This window comes from Xenopus tropicalis, chromosome 3 (assembly GCF_000004195.4).
Source record: "Xenopus tropicalis strain Nigerian chromosome 3, UCB_Xtro_10.0, whole genome shotgun sequence".
NCBI lineage: Eukaryota > Metazoa > Chordata > Amphibia > Anura > Pipidae > Xenopus > Xenopus tropicalis.
Genome location: NC_030679.2, coordinates 139,666,908 through 139,682,026, shown reverse-complemented (window position 1 = coordinate 139,682,026; position 15,119 = coordinate 139,666,908). Strand labels below are relative to the sequence as shown.

At 52.3% G+C, this 15,119-nt stretch overlaps 2 protein-coding genes across 3 annotated transcripts; one reads left to right on the top strand and one right to left on the bottom strand.

Moving 5' to 3' along the window:
• Positions 1-1,611: 1,611 nt before the first annotated feature.
• Positions 1,612-4,787, bottom strand: gadd45gip1 (GADD45G interacting protein 1). The gene is given in 2 exon segments (NM_001310101.1): positions 1,612-2,184; positions 4,301-4,787. Coding segments are annotated over 2 exon segments (660 nt in total). The 5' UTR covers positions 4,648-4,787; the 3' UTR covers positions 1,612-1,871.
• A 3,160-nt stretch (positions 4,788-7,947) lies between these two features.
• dand5 (DAN domain family member 5, BMP antagonist) lies at positions 7,948-12,550 on the top strand (the record flags this gene model as incomplete). Of its 2 annotated transcripts, none has more annotated exon segments than NM_001044459.1 (2): positions 7,948-8,419; positions 10,698-12,550. In NM_001044459.1, coding segments are annotated over 2 exon segments (660 nt in total). In that variant the 5' UTR covers positions 7,948-8,044.
• Positions 12,551-15,119: the final 2,569 nt, after the last annotated feature.

The window sequence follows — 15,119 nt, the reverse complement described above, 5'->3', positions numbered from 1 at the left end:
TACAGTGACACAGACAGGAGGGGGCTATGGGACACTGAGTCTGTCCCTCCCACTGCAGGGTGATACAGTGACACAGACAGGAGGGGGCTATGGGACACGGAGTCTGCCCATGGGACAAGGAGTCTGCCCCTCCCACTGCAGGGTGATACAGTGACACAGTCAGGAGGGGGCTATGGGACACGAAGTCTGCCCCTCCCACTGCAGGGTGATACAGTGACACAGACAGGAGGGGGCTATGGGACATGGAGTCTGTCCCTCCCACAGCAGGGTGATACAGTGACACAGACAGGAGGGGGCTATGGGACACGGAGTCTGCCCATGGGACAAGGAGTCTGCCCCTCCCACTGCAGGGTGATACAGTGACACAGTCAGGAGGGGGCTATGGGACACGAAGTCTGCCCCTCCCACTGCAGGGTGATACAGTGACACAGACAGGAGGGGGCTATGGGACATGGAGTCTGTCCCTCCCACAGCAGGGTGATACAGTGACACAGACAGGAGGGAGCTATGGGACATGGAGTCTGTCCCTCCCACTGCAGGGTGATACAGGGACACAGACAGGAGGGAGCTATGGGTCACGGAGTCTGTCCCTCCCACTGCAGGGTGATACAGTGACAGACAGGAGGGAGCTATGGGTCACGGAGTCTGTCCCTCCCACTGCAGGGTGATACAGTGACACAGACAGGAGGGAGCTATGGGACACGGAGTCTGCCCCTCCCACTGCAGGGTGATACAGGGACACAGACAGGAGGGAGCTATGGGACACGGAGTCTGTCCCTCCCACTGCAGGGTAATACAGTGACACAGACAGGAGGGGGCTATGGGTCACGGAGTCTGTCCCTCCCACTGCAGGGTGATACAGTGACACAGACAGGAGGGGGCTATGGGTCACGGAGTCTGTCCCTCCCACTGCAGGGTGATACAGTGACAGACAGGAGGGGGCTATGGGACACGGAGTCTGCCCCTCCCACTGCAGGGTGATACAGTGACACAGACAGGAGGGGGCTATGGGTCACGGAGTCTGTCCCTCCCACTGCAGGGTGATACAGTGACACAGACAGGAGGGGGCTATGGGTCACGGAGTCTGTCCCTCCCACTGCAGGGTGATACAGTGACAGACAGGAGGGAGCTATGGGTCACGGAGTCTGTCCCTCCCACTGCAGGGTGATACAGTGACACAGACAGGAGGGAGCTATGGGACACGGAGTCTGTCCCTCCCACTGCAGGGTGATACAGTGACAGACAGGAGGGAGCTATGGGTCACGGAGTCTGTCCCTCCCACTGCAGGGTGATACAGTGACACAGACAGGAGGGAGCTATGGGACACGGAGTCTGCCCCTCCCACTGCAGGGTGATACAGTGACACAGACAGGAGGGAGCTATGGGACACGGAGTCTGCCCCTCCCACTGCAGGGTGATACAGTGACACAGACAGGAGGGAGCTATGGGACACGGAGTCTGCCCCTCCCACTGCAGGGTGATACAGTGACACAGACAGGAGGGGGCTATGGGACATGGAGTCTGCCCCTCCCACTGCAGGGTGATACAGCAACACAGGAGGGAGCTATGGAGCACAAAGCCCAATACACCACACAAACTGGGACTATTCTGTACAGATATTTATTAGAAAACATAAGTGCAAGTCCACTAACATACGGAGGGGCCTGACTGCCATATCTCAGGGGCCAAACCATTTACCCCTCTGCATTACACAATAAGGTTGTTATTGGCCTTCACCTCCCACTCACAGTCCAGTTCCTGAGCGGCACCGCTAGAGATAAGGCCTTGCTGTACCAATCAGAATCCTGCGTGCCCCCCAGTTCAGCCCTCAGGCACATGACTGGGCACATGGCTGGGCTACCTGTGGTACCTCAGGGATTTCCTGCAGTGGGGGAACCGGGTGCCACTGCCGCCGTTGGAGCTGCCGCCAAAGCCTCCTCTTTCAGTCTCCTTTTCATGGCTTTCTGTTTCTTTTTCTCTTCCTTTTCCAATTCCTTCACCATTTCTTGGAACTTGGGGCTCCGGGAATCCACGTTGAGGCCGAACTTGTCGCGGGCGATAGCCATGAGCCGCTCCTTGCGAGCCTTCTCGTCGCGCTGCTTCTGCTTGGCCTCCCGCTTCTCCCTGCGCCAGTCGGCCACCATCTTCGGCATCTTGGCCAGGTTGGCCGCTATTAAACGTTCCCTTTTGAAGTGGGGGGGGGGGGTGGAAGAGAGCATTTGGTTATTAGGCGTCAAGTGACCAATACACAAATGGAAAAACTAGGAATTTTAAAGGGGAACTAAACCCTTAACTATCGCTATGGTGAAAACCTTGTAGCTCAGTACTAAACAATGGATTTATATCAAATAGGTTCCAGCTGTCTGTACAGTAGCAGGTTTGGCACAACCAGTGGACACTACCAATTGTTACACCCCTGGGGGGGGGGGATACTACCATCACGTGCAGGAATAGGGGAGATAAGGCTGTGGAACAGCTGCACTTATTTGAGTTTCGCTTGGCCGATCTGCCCCTCACACCCAGGAACTGAGCAGAAGTGGGGGTCGCATGTATGTGGTGCCAGCTGCGAGTCCTACGGCTATTTTAGGGCACCATAATGTACCTGGCCTACACTTCATTCAACCCAACGCTGCTATCAGGGGGTGAGGGGTATGAGTAGGGGCAGTAAGGAGGGCAGGGTTTAACGTTAGGGCAAACTAATGACCCTCAATGAACCGACTATAGTGCATTCATTAATGAAACTAAACTGCTTATGAATAGTATCGAGTAACATCAGCTCTTTTATATTAAACAGAAAGGGGCGTGGCCAAAAAATTAGGGACTGCGCGCTTGTGTACTGGGGGGGCCCCCAAAGTTTTTGATGGCGGCCCTGACTCAACCCATATAAACAGCAGACTGAGGCTGTGGCGAAGGCAGCGGCTCAGACTGCTGGCAATATGTCCCACTGTGCCTATCTGCTTTAGGGCAAAGACACACGGGACGATTGGTCGCCGCGACTTTTACTAGACTATACTAGAATAGAAGTTGCTGCGACTAATGGCACACGAATTTACTCTGCGCAGATTAGTCGCTGCAACTTTTTAAAAAGCCGTGCCGACTAATCGCCCCGGGTGTCTTCACCTATAGAGCAGTGGTACACGGGGAGATTAGTCGCCCTGCAGCAAATCTTCCTTGCCGTGGCCAACCAATCTCCCCACAATGCCATCCCACCAGCTAGAATGTAAATAGTCGGCGGTATGGCATACGCGTCGCTACAATTTCCCGAAGTCACCTTTGAGAGAAACATCGGGTGACTTCAGGAAATCATAGCGACCCGTGTGCCATACCGCCGACTATTTACATTCTAGCTGGTGGGATGGCATTGTGGGAAGATTAGTCGCCCGCGGCAACAGAGATTTGTCTTATCTCCCCGTCTGCCACTGCCCTTAAGCATCATTTGCCACCTCCCCCCCACTAAGAGAAACTAAACCTGCAGCTGTTGGGCCCCCTGCCCAGCGCCCTGTTACCCCCCCTACTGCCCAGCGCCCAGTTACCCCCCCTGCTGCCCAGTTACCCCCCCTGCTGCCCAGTTACCCCCCCTGCTGCCCAGCGCCCAGTTACCCCCCTGCTGCCCAGCGCCCAGTTACCCCCCCTGCTGCCCAGTTACCCCCCCTGCTGCCCAGTTACCCCCCCTGCTGCCCAGCGCCCAGTTACCCCCCCTGCTGCCCAGCGCCCAGTTACCCCCCCTGCTGCCCAGCGCCCTGTTACCCCCCCTGCTGCCCAGCGCCCTGTTACCCCCCCTGCTGCCCAGCGCCCTGTTACCCCCCCTGCCCAGCGCCCTGTTACCCCCCTGCTGCCCAGCGCCCAGTTACCCCCCTGCTGCCCAGCGCCCTGTTACCCCCCCTGCTGCCCAGCGCCCTGTTACCCCCCTGCTGCCCAGCACCCTGTTACCCCCCTGCTGCCAGCACCCTGTTACCCCCCTGCCCAGTGCCCCGTTACCCCCGCTGCCCAGTGCCCCGTTACCCCGCTGCCCAGTGCCCCGTTACCCCCCCCGCTGCCCAGTGCCCGGTTACCCCCCCTGTGAGCATATTGTAACCACAGCAGTACAGCCTGACACCCAGCTCTGATTGCCCAAACAAGACTTCCAAGAGTCAGGCCCAGAGGAGTGACAGGCACAAACAATGCAGCCAGTAATCCCCCAAATCTGTTCATTCTCTGCTTTTGCTACAGAGGCTCAGGAGTGAGAAGCAGCAGTGCAGAGTATATAAGGCTGCAGTTCCCCTATAGAGACGAGCTATGAGTATGGGGAATGAGCCCTCACTTCTCCTGCTTCTTCCGCTCAATCTCCCGCTCCTTGGCCTCCACATTATCCAGCATGTCCCTCAGACTCGGGCACCACTCCCTCTCCTCCTCCTCTATCTCCCGCAGCTTCTCCGGGCTCGGCCATAGCCCCTCCGGCTTCACCCCCGATAGGTCTCCGTGCCTGCCGTACAGCTTGGCCTCGTACTTGGCTCCCTTATGCCACTGCTTTGTATCCGGGTCATTCGGGTCCGGCCTGTACACCCCGCCCAGGCCCCAAACCCTCGGCCTTGCGTGATACCTGGCGGCGGGAACTGACAAGGTCAGGCACCGCAACCGAGCGCAGCACCGATACAGGGGCGCCGCCATCTTGAAAACCTGTCACAACTGGGTCCTGAGAGGTCCTGTGGCGGAAGCGTTTGGCTGGGCTAGCGCAGCACTGCTATAGGTGTCTGTATCACTGCCTGCCTTATTCGCCTGATTCATCGCCTTCATAATAGGCGTCAATAGCAATGCCTGTGAAACTAGCAGTCCTCCCTAGGGGGTTTAATTGGCTTTAGCTCAGCTGATCCCTATATTAATTAGGTGATAAATTTGAGAGGGGAATGGGATGTCATCAGGTGAAAAAAGTAGGTAAGTTGCCAACTGCAAGTGACTGGGAATCAGTTGGAAAGTTATGAGGTTTAAAAGACCTACCTGTTATTTACAGCTTCTATTGTGCTTTCATTTCCTGAGTGAAGGGAAAGTTTTAACTATAAGCACTAAGCTTAGAAATCTGTTTATGGGTTTTGGGATGAGTATAGCAAGGCCTGAGGCTACTACAGTGGGGCCGGGGGGCAAATATAAAGAAATATCTGGGCTAAAATATTTTAATGTTGCCAGAAAAAAAAAAGCTCTTAGCCCACAGAAAGTATTTTAAACATGAATTTTTGTGTTTTGTAGGGAGAAAAAAAACCCTTTTAAGTCACATTTAACCAATGTTTAAGCCTGTAACAGCTGGCAATTTATAGTATAGGTTAATGGTCAAAAAGTTAGCGCCAGATTGCTGGGCTACGTGTGGCACAGACTGCTGGCATTGAAAGGGTTAATCCAACATTCTTCATGGTGTGTGTACAACATGTTCTAGTGCCGTACAGCTCGGCATTCAGGGTTCCCATAACAACCAATTAATAATTAGTTCTGATTGGTCAGCTGCAATAAAGATGGTGCCTGGTAGAACTGGAACCCTCACTAAGAGCACCCTAAAGTAATGCTAGCTATGGTTCTGTTACTGGTAATCCTGAAATCTGCTTGTGGTTTTTGATTTATTTAACATTTTGTCCTGTGGTCCCTTTAGTTAAGAACAGGGGTCCCCCAACCTTTCTTACTCGGGAGCCACAGTCAAATGTAAAAAGACTTGGGGAGCAACAGAAGCACCATAACAGTTCATGGAGGAGCCAAATAAGGGCTGTGATTGGCTATTAGGGGCCTCTATGCACTTACAGGGGGCTTTATTTGGTAGGAAATCTTTCTTTATTCAACCAAAACTTGCCCCCAAGTCAGGAATTCAAAAATAACTCCCTGGTTTGGGGGCGCTGGGAGCAACATCCAAGGGGTTGGGGAGCAACATGTTGCCCCTGAGCCACTGGTTGGAGATATAGACTGTTACCTGGTTGCTAGGGACCCACCTAACCTAGCAAAGAGGCAGTGGTTTGAATGACTCTGGGAGAGGGTCTGTATAAAAGATATCTTGAAAATTGTTTGGCATTGCTGGTTAGTGCGACTCAAGCGTTCACGTGCTAAATGCAACCCTGTCTTCAAGGTCAAAATAGTAGCTGCAGTATTGCCTTTGCGCATTTGTTGCTATACTGGCACCGGGCCTGGACTGGCAATCTGTGGGTTCAGGCAAATGCCAGAGGGGCTGCTGTAAGGTGCCATAGTCACTCACTATTTATTGGGCCTATGGGGGGCTGTTTGGGCCTCTGTGTACTGAAAATCAGGCCCGGACTGGCAATCTGTGGGTTCAGGCAAATGCCAGAGGGGCTGCTGTAAGGTGCCATAGACACTCACTATTTATTGGGCTGCTGGGGGGGCTGTTTGGGCCTCTGTGTACTGAAAATCAGGCCCAGACTGGCAATCTGTGGGTTCAGGCAAATGCCAGAGGGGCTGCTGTAAGGTGCCATAGACACTCACTATTTATTGGGCCTATGGGGGGGCTGTTTGGGCCTCTGTGTACTGAAAATCAGGCCCAGACTGGCAATCTGTGGGTTCAGGCAAATGCCAGAGGGGCTGCTGTAAGATGCCATAGTCACTCACTATTTATTGGGCCTATGGGGGGCTGTTTGGGTCTCTGTGTACTTGATATGCCAGGGCCTATTTTGTATCCCAGTCCAGAGCTGACGGTGTGCCCGATGTGAGTTACTTTCCAGCACGGGTTTTGCACAAATATAATGTGAAAATATAATGGGTTAGTAAGCAGGGACTCCCTGGCTTTGGGGTACACTGGCACCCCTGTGTGGCACTTCCTGTGTCTCCCTTTTGTAGAATATCCTTATCGGTGAGAGCAGGAACAAGTGGCACTTTATGGTGCAGAGCCGGTTTCATGTCAGAGGTTATTTTTAGGGCCGAAAAAGGAACTCCCAGTGGCTTTTGTGCCTTTCACCTTTCCCTTCTACACAGAAACTGGCACTTAGCTGCCTGAGGGCTGAGTATACACTGCTGTGCATCAGGAGCACCTGACCCAAACAAACATTGGGCCTCTTTGTGCTCTTCTTCCCCCCCCCCCCCCCCCCCCCCCCAACTGCTGCCCTTCTGCACTGGGACAGGCACATCCCTTGCTCTAGGGCACTGCTTGTTGGACTTTTTCAATTCAAGCCCAGTTTAAGGTCCAACATTTGGTCAGACCCCTCCCCTTACTTTATATCAAGTTTAGAAATCAGCCTTGTGCTGTTGCTACATTGTTTTAAGAGTCAGAACCAGCAGGACAATGAGCAGAGAATCTAAACGGCCAGACAAGTCTATTTTCAATAGCGGTTATATATTTACAAATTGCTATAAAACCAATGGGCATTATAAAGTTCATGTATATTGTGAAGTTGCCTTGGTTACTTTTTCTTTCATCAGGCAAAACTGTATTTTGGGGTTTATATCCCCTTTATAATGTGAGCACAGCGGATGATTTGTAGATTGTAAGCTCTTTTGGGCAGGGCTCTCTTCACCTCCTGTATCGGTTATTGGTTGCTTTATATGTTACTCTGTATGCCCAATGTATGTAACCCACTTATTGTACAGCGCTGCGGGATATGTTGGCGCTTTATAAACAAATGTAAATAATAATAATAAAATAATTTGCACGCACAAGCCCAAGCAATGAGAAGGGAAGCAGTAAAGCTGTGATGTGGGTATGGTTCCAGCAGAGGGCGCCGTTGCACAGCCAATGTCCCATTGCAGACCCTGTGTCACCTGTTCCATATGAAACTCAAACAGAGAGGCCCCTGACCCAAAACCAAAGTTGCTACTTGTTGTCAGGAGTCGCAATGGGAGTACATTCACTTCCTTCCACTTGTTACAGCTGATGGGGGCAAGGAAGGTGCGAGGTTTCTCTCTTGCCCGGGTTTTGGTCAGCAACTCCCTGCCCCTTGTGGATTTGGGTATTTAAACCATCTCTCTGCTCTTTCCTCACAGCCTGTACAGAAACCAGCGACTCTGGGTCAGTCTTGACCCTCCAGCCAGACAGACGAAAGGGGACCCACAAACCCCCAGACCCCAAACCCCTAATACGGAGAACATGCTGCTGTTCCGGGCCGCCAGCCTATTGCCCCTTCTCTGTTTCACAGTCGGGGCCTTTCCCTTTATGGATGAAGAAGGGTCGGGCTCTTTTGCCCAGGAGGTGCTACATAGCAGATCCTACCCCCTCGCTAATGCCCACCGTGGACCTTTCGTGGACCTGCCACTATTCCGACAGAACAGGAGGAAAATCTCCCAGAATTTCATCCTGCACTCGGATCCCAGGGAGCACATGGATGAGGAGGCGCTGAGGAGGAAGCTGGTGTGGGAGAGCGCCATCCGGAGGGAGAAGATGAGATCCCACCCAGACCAGGTGCTGCCTATTGGGCAAGATGCCTTGAAACGGTCTCGATGCCACGCCTTGCCTTTTATACAGGTAACTTGCCCCTCTTATCTTGGGTATGTAATTTGGAAATTATAGATTTACCCTTGTGTAAATGGTAGGGGGGGAGGTAGGTGCCCCTGATCTCTGTTTAATAGAGGGAGGTTCTTCTTCCCATGGCTGTGTTGGGGGGGCATTAGGGTGGTACCCTGATGTCTGTGTATTAGGGAGAGGTAAGTGCCCCTGGTGTGTGTGTATTAGTGCGATGGAAGGGACAGGTGCCCTGATGTGTATTATTGGGAAGGAAGTGCCACCCAATTGCCAAGCCAAATTGGGCAAATGTAGTGTTTTTGACCTGTTGGCAGAGGACTGCCCTTAAATGGGCCAGTGTGGCCTGATGGGATTTCCAAACCTTCTTACTTGATAGCTGGCCATGGCTTTGTCCACATATTAGTTGGGCAGGCACCTATGCAACGACTAACACGATCTGAAGGGCTGAATTGGCAGCTAATATCTCCAGCTTTACCCGTTTCTCATAGCAGCGGACGGGTCCAAACTGAGACTTGGGGCCCCAGCATTCCAAGTACACAGGGGCCAAAACTGGTCCCCCAGCAGGCCAATAAATAGTGAGTGACTATGGCACCTTACAGCAGCCCCTCTGGCATTTGCCTGAACCCACAGATTGCCAGTCCGGGCCTGATTTTTAGTACACAGAGGCCCAAACAGCCCCCCCATAGGCCCAATAAATAGTGAGTGACTATGGCACCTTACAGCAGCCCCTCTGGCATTTGCCTGAACCCACAGATTGGGCCTCTGTGTACTGAAAATCAGGCCCGGACTGGCAATCTGTGGGTTCAGGCAAATGCCAGAGGGGCTGCTGTAAGATGCCATAGACACTCACTATTTATTGGGCCTATGGGGGGGCTGTTTGGGCCTCTGTGTACTGAAAATCAGGCCCAGACTGGCAATCTGTGGGTTCAGGCAAATGCCAGAGGGGCTGCTGTAAGGTGCCATAGACACTCACTATTTATTGGGCCTATGGGGGGGCTGTTTGGGTCTCTGTGTACTGAAAATCAGGCCCAGACTGGCAATCTGTGGGTTCAGGCAAATGCCAGAGGGGCTGCTGTAAGGTGCCATAGACACTCACTATTTATTGGGCCTATGGGGGGGCTGTTTGGGCCTCTGTGTACTGAAAATCAGGCCCAGACTGGCAATCTGTGGGTTCAGGCAAATGCCAGAGGGGCTGCTGTAAGGAGCCATAGACAGTCACTATTTATTGGGCCTATGGGGGGGCTGTTTGGGCCTCTGGGTACTGAAAATCAGGCCCGGACTGGCAATCTGTGGGTTCAGGCAAATGCCAGAGGGGCTGCTGTAAGGAGCCATAGACAGTCACTATTTATTGGGCCTATGGGGGGGCTGTTTGGGCCTCTGAGTACTGAAAATCAGGCCCGGACTGGCAATCTGTGGGTTCAGGCAAATGCCAGAGGGGCTGCTGTAAGGAGCCATAGACAGTCACTATTTATTGGGCCTATGGGGGGGCTGTTTGGGCCTCTGTACTGAAAATCAGGCCCAGACTGGCAAACAGCACCCCATAGGCCCAATAAATAGTGACTGTCTGTGTTACAGCTTGGGTTGCCCCTGGCCAGTAACAGTAGCACTTGATGCCAGTGTTATTAAAGGGGTTGGAGTATGATGTAGAGAGTGATATTCTGAGAAAATTTGCAATTGGTCTTCATCTTGTATTATCTGTAGGGTTTTTTTTTTTTAAGTTATTTCATTTTCAGGTCAGGAGCTCTCCAGTTAGGTGTTTCAGCAGATATTTGGTTGCTAGGGTCCAAATTACCCGTAGCAACCAGGGAGTGGTTTGGATGAGAGGCTGGTATGAGTAGGAGAGGGGCTGAATAGAAAGGAAATGACAAAAAGTAACAATAAAGCTGGAGCCTCACAGAGCAATAGTTTTTGGCTGCCGGGGTCACTGACCCCCATTTAAAAACTGCAAAGAGTCAGAAAACAAAAGCAAATCATTCAAAAACAATAACAAATACATAATGAAGACCAATTGAAAAGTGGCTTAGAATTGGCCATTCTGTAACATACTTAAAGGTGAACCACCCCTTTAATGGGGGGGATAAAAATATATAGGAAGGATATTTTTTTTTCCTAGAAAAGGTTTCATCCGTAGTTATAGCAGCCATTCTGGCCATGGCCAGAAACTACAGATTGCCAGTGTTGGGGAGCCCCCCCCCCCCCAGTTTGAGGGAATGAGGCTGCTGCTATGCTTGCTTCCCTGCAGAGCTTACACTTTATTTCTTCTCCCCCCCCCCCCATACAGAATGTGTTCAGGAAGAACTGCTTCCCGGTGCGCCTCCCTAACAAGTTCTGCTTTGGCCAGTGCAACTCCTTCTACGTGCCAGGTTGGCCAGCCGGACTCTCGCAGCCCTGCACTTCCTGCGCCCCCAGCCGATCCCGACGCATTTCACTGCCGCTACGCTGTCGCGCCGGGCACCTCGCTTGGCAGGAAGTGGAGCTCGTAGAAGAGTGCGAATGCGAAACCCGCTACGACAGGAATACCGTGGAGCCAGCTGGCAGCGGAGAGGGCTTCCTGCCCGTGTCTTAGCGCCCCAACCCCACTAAATGTGACCAAATGGACCCAACTATATGTGACGCGGGGCCTCTGCGCCCCCAGAATCTTTACCCCCCCTCGACCGGCGCCCCTTAACCAAAGCAGGGAAAGTGCCAACGACTTGACGACTTTATTTAAAATGAACAGTTCTGACCGACGGCTAATTATATACGCTTGTCTAGATTTCCCAGAATTCCTAGGGCAAGCCTGTGACCAAGCCCCCCCCCTTATTGGGCGGCTGTTATAGTGATTGAACATGGCGGAACTCATTGCGTTCTGCCTCTTTATTGTACCCGGGAGACTGGTCTCTCTGCCATATTGTGCCGTGTATGAGGGCTGTGCCCGTCCTACCTTTGTATTTATACAAGAGATGGTTTTATTATTAGTGTATTGTCTGTGCCAATCCGGGAGTAGCTTCCCAATATCCAGCCATTTCACTGGTTCACTTCCTGTCCCTTAATGTAATAGGAAGTGCAGTGCAATAGCGCCCCCCCAGGTTGAAATGAACCAGGAAAGCCTGTGTTTTATGTCAAATTTTAGGGATTGGTGTGACTGATGGGGCATGCTGGGAGATCTGCACCTACCCTAATATCCCAGTTGGAAGCTGATAGGGGTCCCGGGGGCCCCTAAGTAGTTACACTACTGCAGAAAGGATTCATGCCAAGGGTTCCCAGCCAATCAGCTCCTGCCCTGGCACTTCCAAACGAACTTTCTTCAATTAAATGAGCACAGAGACTCGTTTGTACCCTTTTTATTTATTGATGCCTGCTAGATAATTGCCCCCCCTGGTGTTCTGTTCTCTTGATGCCCCTGATTGTCGGGGCCCACTGTAGCTGGGGGCACCCATCAATATTTTACTGCCCCCCCTCCCTGTGGAGGAGAAAATGGAAATGGAAAATCCATGCAAAGGCCCCCATGGTCATTTTTAATTTAATATTTAAAGGGGAACTGACATTTTAAGTGCCCCCTATGCACTTCAGCAAGGCCCCCAGTGCTCCCAGTCTCCTCTTGGCATCAGACCGTAACACAAGCTTCCTGTTCTAGGGTTGCCCCCCCTTAGTCCCGGGCACATACGAGATTCACATAGGGTATTTTTAAGATGCATTCTGCATGGCTGCACAGAAACCAGTACGTGCGGCGTGCATCTAAACAAACGGCTAATTAGCCCTGCATGTCAATTAGAACCTTGTGGCTTCCTTTATATATACCCAATAGGCATTAGGGTGTTGAAAGGAGGCAGCTGCAACTGATAACCACTTCTACTACAACTCCCAGCATCCCCTTGCAGGCATGTTGTGAGTTATAGTGTGTGTATATATAATATATATTGGCTTGATATACCCCCTGTTGGAGAATGTAAGGATATTTGAAGCCATTGAGGGGTTCCATGACCTCACCCTCTGTGACTTCTAATCCGCAGGCCTCAGGGAGTCATGTGACCAAGCAGGAGTTTAGTAACTGTGCCTCCGATGTACATAGAAGCTGTAAATATAATTTCCTACATTTTCTGCTCTGTCTCACGCCATTGTTTTTAAATAAAATACCTCTTTTTTTTACATAAATTTTATCTGCTATTTTTATTGAATAGAAATGATGCTCAGTGTCGTTGCGCTGGTGAGGGTCTTCTTACATGTAAATGTTCTAGGCTGAACCCCCCAACGTTTCAGGGTGCAGGGAGTTTGTTTCTGGTGAGACAACCTGTATCTTCTACTGATAAATAGGGAAAGTGATGGCAGTGGGGGGTCTCCAATAATGCAGGCAGGCTAAGGGCCAAACTATTCTTTTACATGGCATGTTGGTAACTTGTAGCCCTACTGCTGGCATGTATGCACAGGTACAGACTGGCAGTGCCCATCTCCCCTCCTCTGGACCATGGTACAGTCCAGGTACAGTCTCCCCTCCCCTGACCCTCACACAACCACGGTACAGTCTCCCTTCTGCTGGACCCTGCCGGCCATGGTACGGCCCAGTCTCCCTTCTGCGGGAACCTGACAGCCATGGTACAGCCCAGTCTCCCTTCTGCTGGACCCTTACAGCCATGGTACGGCCCAGTCTCCCTTTTGCTGGACCCTTACAGCCATGGTACGGCCCAGTCTCCCTTCTGCTGGACCCTGCTGGCCATGGTACGGCCCAGTCTCCCTTCTGCTGGAACCTGACAGCCATGGTACGGCCCAGTCTCCCTTCTGCTGGACCCTGCCAGCCATGGTACGGCCCAGTCTCCCTTCTGCTGGACCCTGCTGGCCATGGTACGGCCCAGTCTCCCTTCTGCTGGAACCTGACAGCCATGGTACGGCCCAGTCTCCCTTCTGCTGGACCCTGCCAGCCATGGTACGGCCCAGTCTCCCTTCTGCTGGACCCTGCTGGCCATGGTACGGCCCAGTCTCCCTTCTGCTGGAACCTGCCAGCCATGGTACGGCCCAGTCTCCCTTCTGCTGGAACCTGACAGCCATGGTACGGCCCAGTCTCCCTTCTGCTGGACCCTGCCAGCCATGGTACGGCCCAGTCTCCCTTCTGCTGGATCCTTACAGCCATGGTACGGCCCAGTCTCCCTTCTGCTGGACCCTTACAGCCATGGTACGGCCCAGACAGAGACAATGCTGTTGCTCTCTCCTCCATTCACTTGTGAAGATGCTTCAGGGAGTCGGGTCGGCCATTAAATATTTACTGAACCAAATGGAAGTTTTGGCAGCGGCGAGGCGGGCTCTCTTGTTGAACTCCATTGAGGCGCAGAGCCCACAGAGCACGGGGCCACACGCCCAATGTTAACCCTGTAGTTGTTCTTCCCTAACACTCAGCCATTTGTGCGCTCAATCGTGTGCTCTGCTTGGCACCGACGGGTTCTGCTTGGCACGGGGGTACCACACAGGTGCACATAATTCTGCTTCCCCCCCCTTTATGAAATGGGGTGGGGGGGGTGGCTCCCCTGAAGCCTGTTTGGGGTGAGGGAGCGGATCCATAGACAGTATGTATGTATGTATGTATATCTTTATTTATAGAGCGCTACTTATGTACGCAGCGCTGTACAGTAGAATACATTAATACAAACGGGGTTATTAAGATAATAATAGATAAATACAAAGTATAACAATAAATACAAGGTACAGTTGCAATAAGTTAAGAGTCAAAGAGACGAGAGGATGGAGGTCCCCGTAGAGCTTACAATCTATAGGCACACTATACACAGTAGGGACTGTATAGGAGAGAATGCTCAGAGGAGGAGCCTGGGTAGGAGAGCAGACATTGCCCGGTGCCTTGGCTCGTAGGAACATCATCTACATCTTGCCACCTGCCCTCCTGTCAGTGCCCCCTACGGACTGGCGGGTAGCATGGCAATGCCAGCTGGTGTCTCACAGGTGCCAGGTCATTCTGGAGGTGAAAGCGTTAAGAGCTGGGCCCCATAATAAGCACTTTATGGAGATTGTGCAGAGAAGGAGGAGGGGAGGGTGGGTGCAGGTGGCACAGAGGCTGGCATGGAGGCAGTGAATGGGGAATGCCAGCGCCATCTGTTACAAGGAGCGCATCTGGGCCTCTCAGTGCCCCCGTCACCCTGCCTTACAATTAGGATCCTGGCATCTTCATTATGGAGGCGAGTGGGGAATCCTGACGCAGCCACAGGCACGGATCCCTACGAGCATGGCACACACAACATGCCAACCTTATTACCTTCAGCAGAGCATCGCGCACAGTCCCTTCTTGTTTTTCACTTAACTCGGCATGGGAGGCAGATGCGAGTGCGGAGAGGGCCCCCGATTTGGAAAGGAACAGAAAAATGCAATCGTGTTAATAAGTAAACCCTTAGCCGACTTAACTATAACTCCCAGCTACCCATGAGCCTCTTGTACAGCGAGCTAGCGGCACCCACCAACAACTGTGCCTAAGGCTGGGGACCCTGAACAAATGGCCAATCTCTCTCCCCTTGAATACAAGCTGGCCCCGCTACCCTGTGTAACACTACTGCCAACCCTACGCGTCGGTGCCAGCCATATCTATTATATTGTGCGTCCATTTGGCCCTACCCCGTGCCAGCATCATTACCTTGTGCAGAACCCTGCGCGCTCCATAATCACCTATAGTTCATAAATCTCCTGGTGCGCCAGCTTCAGCGCCATATTGAGGGGCACCTGTGTACAA